Source organism: Eretmochelys imbricata, chromosome 1, assembly GCF_965152235.1.
Source record: "Eretmochelys imbricata isolate rEreImb1 chromosome 1, rEreImb1.hap1, whole genome shotgun sequence".
In the NCBI taxonomy this organism is placed as follows: Eukaryota; Metazoa; Chordata; order Testudines; family Cheloniidae; genus Eretmochelys; species Eretmochelys imbricata.
In genome coordinates this window covers 358747075-358762164 of record NC_135572.1, presented here as the reverse complement: position 1 = coordinate 358762164, position 15090 = coordinate 358747075, and the positions used below count along the sequence as shown (strand labels likewise).

At 42.1% G+C, this 15090-nt stretch overlaps 1 protein-coding gene across 8 annotated transcripts in view; it reads left to right on the top strand.

Moving 5' to 3' along the window:
• The window catches only part of PPP6R2 (protein phosphatase 6 regulatory subunit 2), a 162583-nt gene that overhangs the window by 57166 nt on the left and 90327 nt on the right, over nucleotides 1-15090 (top strand). For all 8 annotated transcript variants that reach the window (XR_013348421.1, XR_013348423.1, XM_077837864.1 and 5 more), the window contains one exon: nucleotides 12852-13097. Coding sequence is in view for 6 of the 8 variants with exons in the window: in XM_077837864.1 (XP_077693990.1) it covers nucleotides 12871-13097 (227 nt within the window). In the remaining 2 variants the exon portion in view is untranslated. The remainder of the gene's footprint in view (nucleotides 1-12851; nucleotides 13098-15090) is intronic.

The window sequence follows — 15090 nt, the reverse complement described above, 5'->3', positions numbered from 1 at the left end:
CTCACAGGAACAAAGGGCACTGGCCTAGGCAGCAACAAAGGATCTGTCAGACTCTAGTGAGTCACCCCCCTTCCCTTGGTCAGTCAGGGACTATGATGATAATGCTCACCTGACCCCGAAGGGGGAACAGGGGGGGCAAAGCCAAAAGGGAAGAAAGAACATGATAAAAGGGAGAGATGTTTGCCATGCTCTTCCTCTCTCTTCCACCTACATCTACAGACACCACCACCACCAAGTGACTGAAGCGCTGATCAAAGGGGAGAGCCTGGCTGAAGGGCAACCAGCCAGCCTGTGGTGAGAAGCATCTAAGTTTGTGAGGGCACTGAAAGTGTTAAGATCAGCTTAGAATGTGTTTTGCTTTTATTTCATTTGACCAAATCCAACTTGTTGTGCTTTGACTTATAATCACTTAAAATCTATCTTTGTAGTTAATAAATTTGTTTATTCTACCTGAAGCAGTGCATTTGGTTTGAAGTGTGTCAGAGATTCCCCTTGGGATAACAAGCCTGGTACATATCAATTCCTTTGTTAAATTGACAAACTCATGTAAGCTTGCAGTGTCCAGCAGGCATAACTGGACACTGCAAGACTGAGGTTCCTAGGGTTGTGTCTGGGAGCGGAGATATTGGCTAGTGTAATTTGGTTGCACAGTCCAAGGAGCAGCTTATATGCCAAAGGCTGTGTGTGAGCAGCCCAGGAGTGGTGGTTCTCACAGCAGAGTAGGGTAAGGCTGGCTCCCAGAGTCGAGGATTGGAGTGACCTAACAGTTCACTGGTCCAGATAACACCAGGGGAATGCCACAGGGGCAGTAATCACTTTGATTTAAACCAACAGTATTAAAGTCTCTGTAGAGACTCAAATTTCAACTGCCCCTTCTGTGTACCATCTAGTGTCACATCTCACTGACCCCTGTGTGGGAGGGCCCCTCCTCTTTGAAAAGCTTAATTTCCCCATATTAGCCCTCGTCCAAACATAGTAGACTTCAGAATTTTGATTGAGGATGAGGTAATGTCTGAGGAGGAATCCAGCCTGAGAGAGCTGGTCAAAGCCAGAAATGGAAAATTCTGTACACAAGTTCTCATTAGTTAAGAAAACAGCTTAACTGTATTTTACAATCAGAACATCTGTTACTGTGGGAATAAAGTAATGTCTGTATTTTATAAAAAAGCTTGGAGAATTTCATATGGGGTGGGGGAAAGGTGAAGTCCCTGTTTTGGCTTTCTAGAGGTGTGTATCCTTATGAAGACCAGAGAAGGGGGTTCTCCATGTATCACTGGAGGAAAACAGAAAAATCGAATTGAAAATGATGTGATCTTGAGTAGCTTTTACTGGCTGAAGTGTTGTTAAATATAGCCCCTGGTGTACCAAAGAAACTCCCAGAGAGAGCCAAAATAATTTTGAGGAAGAATTTGGTTAAGATGTGTTGTCGGTAGCTACCGGTGTGGTGCTCCGCTCTTGTTCGATGACGCATGCATGCGTGTTCCCTCTGTGTGCTGCCCCAGCTCTGCGCAGATAGTTAACACAGCAGACCCCGAGAGAACTCCCAAAAACCACAGACTCTAGTAAGGTACGAAGGAACCCAAGCCAGGTTTTTTGTCAAACGAAGCACAGTAATAGTTCCTACAGACTCTGCAGGGCATACTATGAATTTGTGCTCCCTGGCAATGGACACAGCTCAGTCAGTGGCGGGACACTCCACTGCCCCCTAGGCTGGACAAAGATATGTGCTCCGGGACCTACTTTTATACAGTTGCAGGAAAGATTACTCATCATAGTTCAAACGAATCTATCCATCATGTTGTCCTTTTGACCCTGTCTTTAAGATGCACCTGCCTGTTCCTTGTTACGTCTATGGAGTGTCTTGCTGCCATCTTGGCACAAGTTCCTCTCATTAGCCCTTGTGTGTGTGTGTGTGTGTGTGTGTGTGCACGTGTCTCTAACAACCTTTTCTTGCCAACTTCTGTGAGTGGGACCTGCCTCTGGCTCACAGCCCTGCTTTGCTTATCACTGCCTGGAGGTACTTTGGTTCAGGCTTCAGACTGGGCCTCTGATACAAGAATTTATGTTTCAGGGCTTACGCTTACTTCAAGATGTATTTCTATTGCACTCTCTGATTGAACCACTGATTAATTTCCTCTAGAAAACCCAGATTTCAAATTCTGTCTGTTTCCACTATCTCTCTTTCTGCCACTCTTGAGACTGCACAAGTTACCAAAAGATGAACCTTATGGGGATGGTCTGTCAAGGGTGGATCTGTTATCCCAGGTTTAGGAAAGTACCGTAATCTCTCCTCTCTGAAGCACTATGACAAAGGGAAATAAAAGCCCTTTGGGGAAGATGGGCTGGGGGGGAATCTTTGATTATATTACTTTTATTACAGCCTTGATAGTCCATCCATCAATTGTTGCTTTTGAAATGAATAGCTCAACTCTAAAATGTGTCACTTCAGGTGCAAAATTTAGTTTAGAATTCTCCTCCTCCTATTATTTGCGCCAGTGAAAGAGAATGAAAATGCAATTATGTGATTCTTTCACAATTTAACATAAGCTCTTCCTTTATTTGTATAACTTGCCACAGTTACAGCAATTAATTTAGGAAAGGGACAGTTAAATCCTTGCTTAAGACTCATGTCTTCTGTCATACCATAAAATTGATAACGTGGCCAGTATTATTTTAAAATAAACAAAATACTTAAGTGAAACTCCAAGATTTTTTCATACCTAGCTGAGTAACTCTCTGATGATATCGCTGTAACCCTCATCTTTTCTCCGTGTCACAGGGCAAATTGTCACTGTGGAAAAAGTAAAGTGTCTCTGGGTAGGACAACTTACTGCTTAATAATAAGCGAGACTTGATTTCTCTCTGTTTTGCTAGGGCCTGGAGACTGGAGCCCTGAGTGAAACGTGGCTCAGAACTCTTTCCTTCAATGTTAGAAAACTGGTTTATCCATTTCTGTGGATTGAGGGGGCAACCAGGAAGCAAATCCTGAAATTTGTTTGTTTTTCTTACTTCAACGATGGGCTTGAGATATGATGCAGAATAGGCTGGTTCTGGAACAGAGGAAAGAGTAAGCCAGTTGAGGCTGATCTGGGCCATTAATTCAGAATGGTATGAGGTAGGAATATCAGGAGGCCTGGCTGTCACTTGTTTTATAGCAGACAGCAGAGCAACAGGAAAGGCAAGGAGTTTGAGGCCATTAAAATACAGACTCTTCACCCTTTCAGAGCAGTTGAGAGCACAGAAGAAATAGGTGGCAATCATGTAGCTGAAAGTGTTTGTGGGAGGTAGGGCCAGTCCGGGGGAGCAGGTTTCCAAACAGCTTTTTAGCCTATAACTTCAATGTGGAGAGTACTCTTGGGATGCGTATTACTCTGCACTTTTGAAGACTGGTATGTATGTTAGCCATTTCTGTGTTTTATGGCAAACATATTGTTTTCTTCAAAAATCCCATCCCTTTTTTTTCCCTGTCCTTTATTTCACCATTTCTGTGGTGGGCAAGGGCATCTTGGCTCACTGTTGCAGTCATGCCATACCCATGCTATCTTTGTAACTCCATCTTGCTGTATTGTGACTTAATATTGCTGTATTTAATATTATGGAGGCTTTGGTCACAACTCAATAGTTAAGATTGAGTCAAAATGTTCAGTATAACAAGCATGTATAAACATTTATTTTGTGGCGTTTTTTTTTAAATCTAATTAAAATGGCAAAAAATAAACACAGAATGTAAACGTTAAGTACTATTTGAATTTGTCATGGTGGTTTGATGAAAATTGGGTTGATACACAGAGACTGATGAGTTCCCAAATAGCCCTTTATTAAGTTGTCACTGGATTGTGTCCCCTTTCTTCGGGTGTCCATTGCAAGAAATCTAAAATGCTCTGGATCTGTGCAGTTTTCCCCGTGTGGCTTTTCACATGCTGATTAATCAGTTACAAATAGGTAATGTGGTTTTTGTGTGTCCGTTTTTCTTGATAATTGTAAAGAACTATGCCAAAACAAATTGGTTATAGTTAGCAGTGACGATGTAACTTATCTACTTATCTAAAAACCTCCATCAGGGGCTTGGTGGTGATGGACAGAGACACTCCTCCACCAAAACTTCTTGTAGACTAGAAGAAAGTTCCCTGAGCTGCAAACAGAGACCATGAGTTCAGATTTCATCTCTAACTGTGGTTTACATTCTAATGCACCTCACCAACCTTGTTATTGATAAACCCCAACTGTAAAAGGCAGTCAAGTCTGCGGTTCCACCCCATTTTACAAATAGATTAATGGAGGTTAAACAGAATCATAACATGGTAGACCCAAATCTCAGCTACTCGGTTGCCCTGCATTTCAGATAATATAGAATCATAGAATATCAGGGTTGGAAGGGACCTCAGGAAGTCATCTAGTCCAACCCCCTGCTCAAAGCAGGACCAATCCCCAATTAAATCATTCCAGCCAGGGCTTTGTCAAGCCTGACCTTAAAAACTTCTAAGGAAGGAGATTCTACCACCTTGCTAGGTAACTCATTCCAGTGCTTTACCACCCTCCTAGTGAAAAAGTTTTTCCTAATATCCAACCTAAACCTCCCCCATTGCAACTCGAGACCATTACTCCTCGCTCTGTCATCTGCTACCACTGAGAACAGTCTAGATCCATCCTCCCTGGAACCCCCTTTCAGGTAGTTGAAAGCAGCCATCAAATCCCCCCTCATTTTCTCTTCTACAGACTAAATAATCCCAGTTCCCTCAGCCTCTCCTCACAAGTCATGTGCTCCAGACTCCTAATCACTTTTGTTGCCCTCCGCTGGACTCTTTCCAATTTTTTCACATCCTTCTTGTAGTGTGGGGCTCAAAACTGAACACAGTACTCCAGATGAGGCCTCACCAGTGCCGAATAGAGGGGAATGATCATGTCCCTCAATCTGCTGGCAATGCTCCTACTTATACAGCCCAAAATACTGTTAGCCTTCTTGGCAACAAGGGCACACTGTTGACTCATATCCAGCTTCTCGTCCACTGTCACCCCTACGTCCTTTTCCACAGAACTGCTGCCTAGCCATTCGGTCCCTAGTCTGTAGCAGTGCATGGGTTCTTCTGTACTAAGTGCAGGAGTCTGCACTTGTCTTTGTTGAACCTCATCAGATTTCTTTTGGCCCAATCCTCTAATTTGTCCAGGTCCCTCTGTATCCTATCCCTATCCTGCAGCATATCTATCATTCCTCCCAGTTTAGTGTCATCTGCAAACTTTCTGAGGATGCAATCCACACCATCTTCCAGATCATTAATGAAGATATTGAACAAATCCGGCCCCAGGACCGACCCTTGGGGCACTCCGCTTGATACCGGCTGCCAACTAGACATGGAGCCATTGATCACTACCCGTTGAGCCCGATCTAGCCAGCTTTCTATCCACCTTATAGTCCATAGACTATAATACTTTGGTCTAATTTCAGTAGCTGTATTTGGTGAGTGGGTCGTGTCAGTTGGCTGTGATCTACAGAAGGTCAGACTAGATGCTCTGGTAGTCCCTCCTGGCCTTGCACTCTATGACCAGGGATTGAATTTATGACCTCCAGAGCCAAAAGTGTGAGTCTCTTCAGTTTGTGCTAAAGAGACAATCTCTCAAGCTGAGTTATCACAGACTCCCATCCTCTGTGTGTTGGGCACAAAGGGATGCATATAATACACACACAAATAACTTAAGCTATGTCTACACTGCCACCTATATTGGCAAAACCTATGTTGCTCAGGGATGTGAATATTCCACCGCCCCCCCCCCTCAGCAACGCAAATTATGCCAACATAAGTGGCAGTGTGCTATGTCAGCAAGGAGAGCTTCTCCTGCCCACATAGCTACTGCCTGCCGCTCATTGGGGGTTGATGGGAGAGCTCTCTCCTGTTGGCATAGGGCAACTACATGAGAGATCTTACAGTGGCGCCGCTGCACTGGTACAGTTCTACCGCTGCAAGCTTTGTAGTGTAGACATACCCTGAATGTGACACATTCCACTCCAGAAGTGAATGATAGCATTCATTCCATAGCTAATCTGTTGTCAAATTCAGGGGGGTTGCCTGGGTGTAAATTTCTATTACAGCTAAAAAATTATAAAATGCTCTGCAAACATTACCAAGGTATAATAAATATTCTAGAAATTAATATATAATGAACAAGAACGTAGCCAAAGGACAAGTCACAGAGTGTTTTAGGTTTCTTGCAAAAGAGGAACAAACAAAAGTGAGAAAATCCAATGGGAAAAAAATTGGCAAAAGGGGTGATTTTTGACCTCTTGTTAATCATTCTATATCAATTCACTTTTAATGAAACCACCATAAAAAATTCATATAGTGCTCTAGGTTTCCATTCTATGTGCCCCCCCCCCATTTCAATTAGATATTTTTTAAAAAGAAAGGCTTAAAGCTCCTCTTACGATTGAACTCTAACCTTATCTACGCCACAGCTTCTGTTGACTCATAATAACCACATGTCCCCTATCCCCTAAATACACAGTAGCTCCAGTCACAGATATTTTCCCCCTGATAAAGTTAAAGATTTTGCCCACTTCTCCTGATTTCTTTTTTGAATCAAAATTAAAACCAAAGAACATTCAATCTCTAACCACTAAACCCCACACTTTTCCCCAGAGTCAGGAATAGAATCCGGTATTCCTGATCTCTGTGATGCTACTGCTGTCTAGCAACCAATTTTGTAAGTCAGTGGGAAAATGTGTCAAGTCCTCCTCTAGGGGCTGAGCTAAATAGAGGTTATCAATTACTGCTGTACAGCTCAAGTGGTATAGAGCTGAATTGTCAGTCTGATGGTTGAGGGTTTAAACCCTGCTGTTGACTAAATTGCATGTGACAGATTTTGATTTTTAAGGTTTTTTTAAACTGCTTAGTTAATTCATAGAATGAGAAAACATCCTGTAAGGACTTTTGTAACTTGAACTATTATAATCTTTAAATTATGGTAAATTTCAGTCATTTATCTGCCCCACTGTGACCCTAGAAGACTGTGTGTATGTGTGAGAAAAATTCTGGAAAACCCCACCTAGGAAATAAACACATCCACACTTAGTTCAGTGACAGTTAAGGCTGCATTAACACTCCCTATCAATTCAAAACCTTAAAAGTAGAGGTAATGGCAAATTAAGGGTCATCTGCTGCCTTGCCACTTCACATTGCCGACAACACTGTTTATAGTACACTCCAGTGCTCTGTAAGGCTTTCACTTCTGTCTCTATGTTCTGGGTGTCCCTAAACCTCTGACTGCCGGAAGGGATCACTTGAAAATTGCCCTGTTCTGTTACCTCCCTCAGAAGCATCTGGCACTGGCCACTGTTGGAAGACAGGAAACTGGACTAGATGGGCCATTGGTCTGACCCAATATGGCTGTGCTTATGTTTTTATGTCCAACAGATACTGAAAGGTTATACATACCCCAACTTCATGAAACTTACCCTCTCGCATAGCGCCTTAACGGTGACCTCAGCAATGTTAAGGCAGAATAACATCCCAAATGTATGGCATCTGTGCCTGATGTGCTGATCTGAGGGTGTGCGTGTTCATTCTGGAATCTTTTTGGAAGGAAAGGAAACAGACAGACTTCACTGGTGCTGGTTCTGTCCAGGCTGATTGATGGTGTTCAATGCCCGATTCTTCATGACGTGCTGTCTTTCTGAGAGAGAGTTCTCCTCCAGATTTGCATTGTCCTACAACGAAGACTGTATGCATGTGCTAGTTTGCCTGCAGTACCAAAACTACCTGCACTTCGTAACGTTGTGGCTCCATTTCAATTGCAGGCCTTCACTTCTCTCCCAGTCCTTGTTTTCTCATCAGTCTGATGGTGTCTCTGATGGGCAGTTGAAAACAGGATGATCATAGAAAACTCGTTTATAGCCCATCCTTATGAAATAGTGTCTGCACATATTGATGAGGTCTTTCAGCTGCATGCATCCTTCACTTCTTTATATATTTTTCAGAGGAATTCCTTAGTGCCCTCTCAGGATCTGGCCCACCTCTAGGCATTCTGTGAGACATTTGTGGTTCTAAACCAGTTGCCCAGAAGGATGTTACAATTTGTATTTCTTCTGGGAACTCTTCGAGTACTTGCTATTTAGAGGCTCTAGTTTCTTTGTTATGACAATTGCTGGACTTGGAAACTGTTCCACGGTGGTGATGCATTTTTGTACTCTACAAAATATCCTGATTATGTTCAGAATCAGGTATCAGATTATTTTCTGTGCACCTGAATAAGCTCAAGTTGGCTCTATACAATTCTATTCCAGGAAGCTGATCCCAACAATGTCCTAGGGCAGGGTTGGGCAAACTTTTTGGCCTGAGGGCCACATCTGGGTATGGAAATTGTATGGCGGGCCATGAATGCTCACGAAATTGGGGGTTGGGGTGCGGTCTCTGGCTGGAGGTGCGGGGTCTGGGGTGGGGTTGGGGATGCAGGAGGGAACTCCAGGCTGGGACCAAGGGGTTCGGAGAGCGGGAGGGGATCAGGACTGGGGTAGGTGGTTGGGGTGCAGGAGGGGATCGGGGTGGGGGGGGAGAGGGATAGCTCAGTGGTTTGAGCTTTGGCCTGCTAAACCCAGGGTTGTGAGTTCAATCCTTGAGGGGGCCATTTAGGGATATGGGACAAAAATTGGGGATTGATCCTGCTTTGAGCAGGGGTTGGACTAGATGACCATCTGAGGTTCCTTCCAATCCTGATATTCTATGAAGGCTCCAGGCGGCGCTTACCTCAGGCAGGTTCCAGAAGCAGAGGCATGTCCCCTTCTCCGGCTCCTATGTGGAGGCGCGGCCAGGTGTCTCTGCGTGCTGTCCTGTCCGCAGGCCCCATCCCTGCAGATCTGATTGGTAGCGGTTCCCATCCAATGGGAGCTGCGGGACCTGTGAGTGGAGCCCCTTGGCTGCTCCTAAGCGTAGGAGCCCGAGGGGGGACATTCCACTGCTTTTGGGAGTTGCGCGGGGCAAGCCCTGGACCCCGTTCCCCGGCTGAAGCTCAAGGGCTGGATTAAAACATCTGGAGGGCCGAATGCGGCCCCTGGGCTGTAGTTTGCCCACCCCTGTCCTAGGGTTTTAAGCAGTTAAGAAGTTGGTTTTCTCTCTACTCATGAAATTTCCACTGGACTTGATTGCGATTCATATGAGAAACAACAGTAAGACATCTATTGCATACTAGCACTTCCAGGCTGGAGAAAGAAAATAGAAGTTAAATATTCTGAATGAAGCAAGGGAAAATTCTCTTGCTCCTGAGGCCAAAGGTTTTGTTGACTTATTACTTAGATGGCTTGTTTACAGTAGTACCAACTAGGTGCTTTACAAAGCCTCATTTAGGTCTGTTCTGGGGAGCTCATAACTTAAGGCATCTCAGTTAAAATCACATACATTTTAGCAAAAGAGAAACCTATAGGTCAGCTGACTAAGCACATGCTGCTTGGGCATATGAGAATGGGAACTAAATAATTTAGTCTTCAGGTGGTTAACAGAAATGTAGTGGTGCAGAGACCCATAGTCTCTCAGACTCCTGCATATGTCAGTTCAGCATTCTTGAACGTCCTGGACTGGGAAAAATTCAATTCCAGGATCCTCTTAAACTCCCAGATTTAAAGCACTTTGAGACTCTTGGCTTGGAACCTGAGGGATTTTGTCTGGTAGAGCGATGAATATTAAGAACATAAGAATGGCCATACTGGGTCAGACCACAGGAGGTCCATCCGGCCCAGTATCCTGTCTACCGACAGTGGCCAATGCTAGGTGCCCCAGAGGGAGGGAACCTAACAGGTAATGATCTAGTGATCTCTCTCCTGCCATCCATCTCCACCCTCTGACAAACGGACGCTAGGGACACCATTTCTTACCTATCCTGGCTAATAGCCATTAATGCACTTAACCTCCATGAATTTATCCAGTTCTCTTTTAAACCCTGTTATAGTCCTAGCCTTCACAACCTCCTCAGGCAAGGAGTTCCACAGGTTGACTGTGTGCTGAGTGAAGAAGAACTTCCTTTTATTTGTTTTAAACCTGTTACCCATTAATTTCATTTGGTGGCCCCTAGTTCTTATATTATGGGAACAAGTAAATAACTTTTCCTTATTCATTTTCTCCATACCACTCATGATTTTATAGACCTCTATCCTATCCCCCCTTAGTGTCCTCTTTCCCAAGCTGAAAAGTCCTAGCCTCTTTAATCTCTCCTCATATGGGACCTGTTCCAAACCCCTAATCATTTTAGTTGCCCTTTTCTGAACATTTTCTAATGCCAGTCTATCTTTTTTGAGATGAAGGGACCCCATTTGTACGCAGTATTTAAGATGTGGGCGTACCATGGATTTATATAAGGGCAATGAGATATTCTCCGTCTTATTCTCTATCCCTTTTTTAATGATTCCTAACATCCCGTTTGCTTTTTTGACTGCTGCTGCACACTGCGTGGACGTCTTTAGAGAACTAGCCATGATGACTCCAAGATCTTTCTCCTGATTAGTTGTAGCTAAATTAGCCCCTGTCATATTGTATGTATAGTTGGGGTTATTTTTTCCAAGGTGCATGACTTTACATTTATCCACATTAAATTTCATTTGCCATTTTGTTGCCCAATCACTTAGTTTTGTGAGATCTTTTTGAAATTCTTCACAGTCTGCTTTGGTCTTAACTATCTTGAGCAGTTTAGTATTATCTGCAGACTTTGCCACCTCACTGTTTACCCCTTTCTCCAGATCATAGATTGAATAGGATTGGTCCTAGGACTGACCCTTTGGGAATACCACTAGTTACCCCTCTCCATTTTGAAAATTTACCATTTATTCCTACCCTTTGTTCCCTGTCTTTTAACCAGTTCTCAGTCCATGAAAGGATCTTCCCTCCTATCACATGACAACTTAATTTACATAAGAGCCTTTGGTGAGGGACCTTGTCAAAGACTTTCTGGAAATCTAAGTACACTGTGTCCACTGGATCCGCCTTGTCTGAATGTTTGTTGACCCCCTCAAAGAACTCTATTAGATTAGTAAGACATGATCTCCCTTTACAGAAACCATGTTGATTTTTGCACAACAATTTATGTTCTTCTGTGTCTGACCATTTTATTCTTTACTGTTGTTTCAACTAAGTTGCCCGGTACTGACGTTAGACGTACTGGTCTGTAATTGCCAGGATCACCTCTAGAGCCCTTATTAAATATTGGCGTTACATTAGCTATAGCCTAACATGGCTGCTACTCTGAAACCTGTCATTGGGTACAGTAGCTGATTTAAAGGACAGGTTACAAACTATAGTTCTGCAATTTCAGAACTCTTGGGTGAATGCCATCTGGTCCCGGTGACTTGATACTGTTAAGTTTCTCAATTAATTCCAGATTAATTATTCAGGAGAGCTTGTAAACTTAGAAACTGTCCCCAAATCTGGACATTTCAAGAGATTCTGACAATTTGATCCTCATGGTGATTTTTAAAAGACAAAAATCCCATGTGGCCTCACAACCAGGGATGTATTGAAATTCCTTCTCTTAAACTGGGATCTCGATTGGGTCTGATTCCCAGCTTCCTGAAGGTCCAAGACTCAGTGTTAGGAGTCTTGGAGCATATTGGTTCCAAGTCTAACCTGTTTTGGCAGCAACTCCACATTTTCAAATTCCTGAATGCTGTGTCTTGAGACGACTGTGGTTTGATGTAATCTCTGAACCTTCATTTACAGAGAGGAGCTTCCCTGTAGGTTTCCATTAAAATATTGTTTTTCCTGTTAGCAATTATGTTGACCAGAAGTTAGTAAAATCAGGTGCCTTACCTATCTGGAGTACTGAAAATTTTTTCCAGATGAGAATTTTGTCCTCCAGAATAAATGGTTTTAACTTGATCCAGTCTATTTGCCTTCTTTTAATCAGTTGTGGACTTCAATTATGGTCAGGATATTCAAATTCTGTTTATGCTTAACTAATCCTTGCAGGAAATTAGATGCAAGTTCAGGAGTAGATGTGTGACCTAAGAAAGGGTGCAAAGCAACTATATCTGCTGTTTCCAGATGGACAAATTCAGGGGTTTCTCAGGCCTACAAAATATCATAAAAGATCCCATCACCTTCTTTGTGGGCTTACTCAGTCAAACACGTGGCCATTTCCAGCATAGTGCTTCATTCAAAAAATTTTGCAGTGTGGTTGTCTGGTCTTCAGTGCATTTCTTTATCATTTTAAAATAGATATGTTGTCTTTGTCTGATATGATGATTAGACAAAAGGTTCTTAGTCTTTCCCTTTCCATTTTGTAGCTAGAAAGAGGGTTTTTTAAGGAGCCTCTCTCTCTGCTTGGAAGATGAGAAAACAATAAACCAGTTATGGTGGAGAAGGTGCTCATTTCAGAGTAGGAAAAAATACTGATAAGTAAATTTCACCTATTTAACTTCTTTGGTTGTGATCCTTATAACTAATGTCCTGAAAAATTAACCCTATATTTACAATGGAAGTGCTTAATTCTGCAAGATAGAGAGCACTTTAAGCACAGCAAAACATTTAAGCACTTTCTTAACTTGAGCACTCACATTGACTTCAGTGGGACTATTTTGCTTAAAATTAAGCACATGCTTAAATACTTTACTTTATTGGGGTCAGAATGCTTAGTACCTTGCAGGATTGAACCTTAAGGCAGACAGATATAGATAGAGTGGAGGGTGCTGATTAATTTTTTTAGTCACAGAAATGTGTATTTAATTTTGCTTAAATAATTTAACTCATTTTTATTTCCTTTTCAGAGACAGGATAAGGAACCCTGAAAAGACCCTTATTGTATCTTCACAATATGGGAAGAAGTAGCTGAGGATTGACTTGTGGAGGCTGAGTATTAACACTTACTCTCTTGCATTGCAGCTGGGTGTGTTCCATCATCATGTTCTGGAAGTTTGATTTGAACACAACATCACATGTGGACAAGCTACTGGATAAGGAGGATGTGACACTGCACGAGCTGATGGATGAAGATGACATCCTACAGGAGTGCAAGGCACAGAACCGCAAACTGCTGGACTTTATCTGCCAGCAGCACTGCATGGAGGAGCTGGTTAGCCTCATCACACATGAGCCCCCTGTGGACATGGATGAGAAGATCCGCTTCAAGTACGTACACAGATTCTTTCTTTTATGGGAAGAAAAATGAATTGAAGAATTGGCTGCAGAAATTCTTCTCTGGTACAAGGCTGATGAAATCTCCTGCCTTGGAAAAAGGCCTTGAGGTTCAGGCTGATTTGACTATTTTGTGATTCACAGTGAATATTACATCACAATGTTCTGTTTCTTGCTCTGTTTTTCATATTACTCCATTGAGTTTGTATGCAATGTTTTATCTAAAAATTCATCTCTTGTTTCTTTTAATTGGAAACTCTGGCAGCAGAGAGTTCAGTTGCGTTTCAGAATCTCTCCTAGGCCATCATTCTGCAGTCAGAATCCCAGAAATGACATTAATGATGCTCATTGAGGTGTAGGTTCATTGAGGGCCATTGACTTAAAATCAATACAGTCAGTAAAATATCAGGACCTCTCCCAGGAATAAAGTCCTCGAATTTGTGAAGTTCTGCATACATAGAAATTGCAGAATTACTGGAGGGTGCACTAAAATAGTGAATGCACTTTTGGATTATGGTGTGTGGAAAGAGCTTGTTTCTTTTTGTAGTGTTTGCTTAAAATTTGTGTTTGGTTATTGTATTGAATTTTATTTACATATGCATGCTTGACTTATTACTCTTATAATGTGACCAAACTCCTTTGTTTTGAAGTTGGGGAATTTGCTGTTTTTTTTTCTTTAACATTTATGTCAGAAATCTTGATGTACATCTGCAAGTGTATGTGACTGTGCTCCTGGGGTTTGATCAGGGGTTGGTTATTACCATTGTCACTAGAAATCTATTTCTCACTATCTTACATACGTATTAAGTTAACTGTCTATAGTGACTGTGTTGTTAACTTAATGAGTATGTAAGATAGTGAAATATATTTTTGTGTGAATATATTCAGGCATGTGAATGTCATGAAACAATGTGAAAAGTTACCATGTTGTAACTACTGTTGTAATATTTCTGCTATAAAATCTGTGAAGTCAGAAGGGACCAGGAATGCATTATTAGATTGTCATTATTTTACGAATGAAGATTTATATCAAATAACTTGTAGTATCAAAGTTTAACAGGCAACATTATTATGGCATTCTCCATTGTTCTTTTACATTCCAGAATAATATGCACTGGTGAGGCTAATCTTCAGAGTCCTTAATGGAGCCCTCCACCCATTTTTCCCCTTTCTGGCTGAAGGAGGACTGGGCAGGATTTGCTTTAGGCGTCTGTTAGTGCTACTGCTTAATGAGATGGAGTGATGTTGAGCAATGGGAGGCAAACTAGGGTCTGAGCATGTTCTGAGGGTATGAGTGATCAGTGCCAAGAAAATAAATCCATGAGTTTCATGTGTCAGTGCAGAGCACTGTAATTGCTCCATTTAACCAGACCTAGTTCTTTAAGTTCTTTTTCTTTTCATTTTTTTTGTGGTTGTCATCAGCATCACTGCTCAGCATCATCACCGGACAGTTAGTACGTCTAATCTTTTTGCTGAGAGATGGAAGAGAAAAGCTCTTCTTAGACCTGCACCTTGTTTGCAAAGGGATCTGTAGAATTTTAAGGTTTATTTAAACTGTGCCATTAAACGTGCATGACGTTTCACAGACAAAACAATGGCAGGTTACTATCCCAAGGAGTTCATAGTCTAAACTAGATGTAACAGCCAGGGATGACTCTAAACTAAGGGTGAAGAGAGTGAGAGTTATAAATAAGAAAGATCATGATATATGCTCATTGTTGTCTACTCATCTTAAACTGTTTCCATGAAGTCTTAAGAGTTTTAGATTGTGTGCATTTGCCTTTGTGTAGTGTGGTTTGCCTTCCAATCTCCGAACCATTCCCATACTTTCTGAAAGCGCATCTTTCAGCATGGGTGAAGTGTATATATAATACAGTCTTTGTGTTAATGCAAACTTGGGTGAAGTGTGTAATATCAGACAGTGTTTGTCTTATGACAGGTTTCAGAGTAGCAGCTGTGTTAGTCTGTATCCACAAAAAGAACAGGA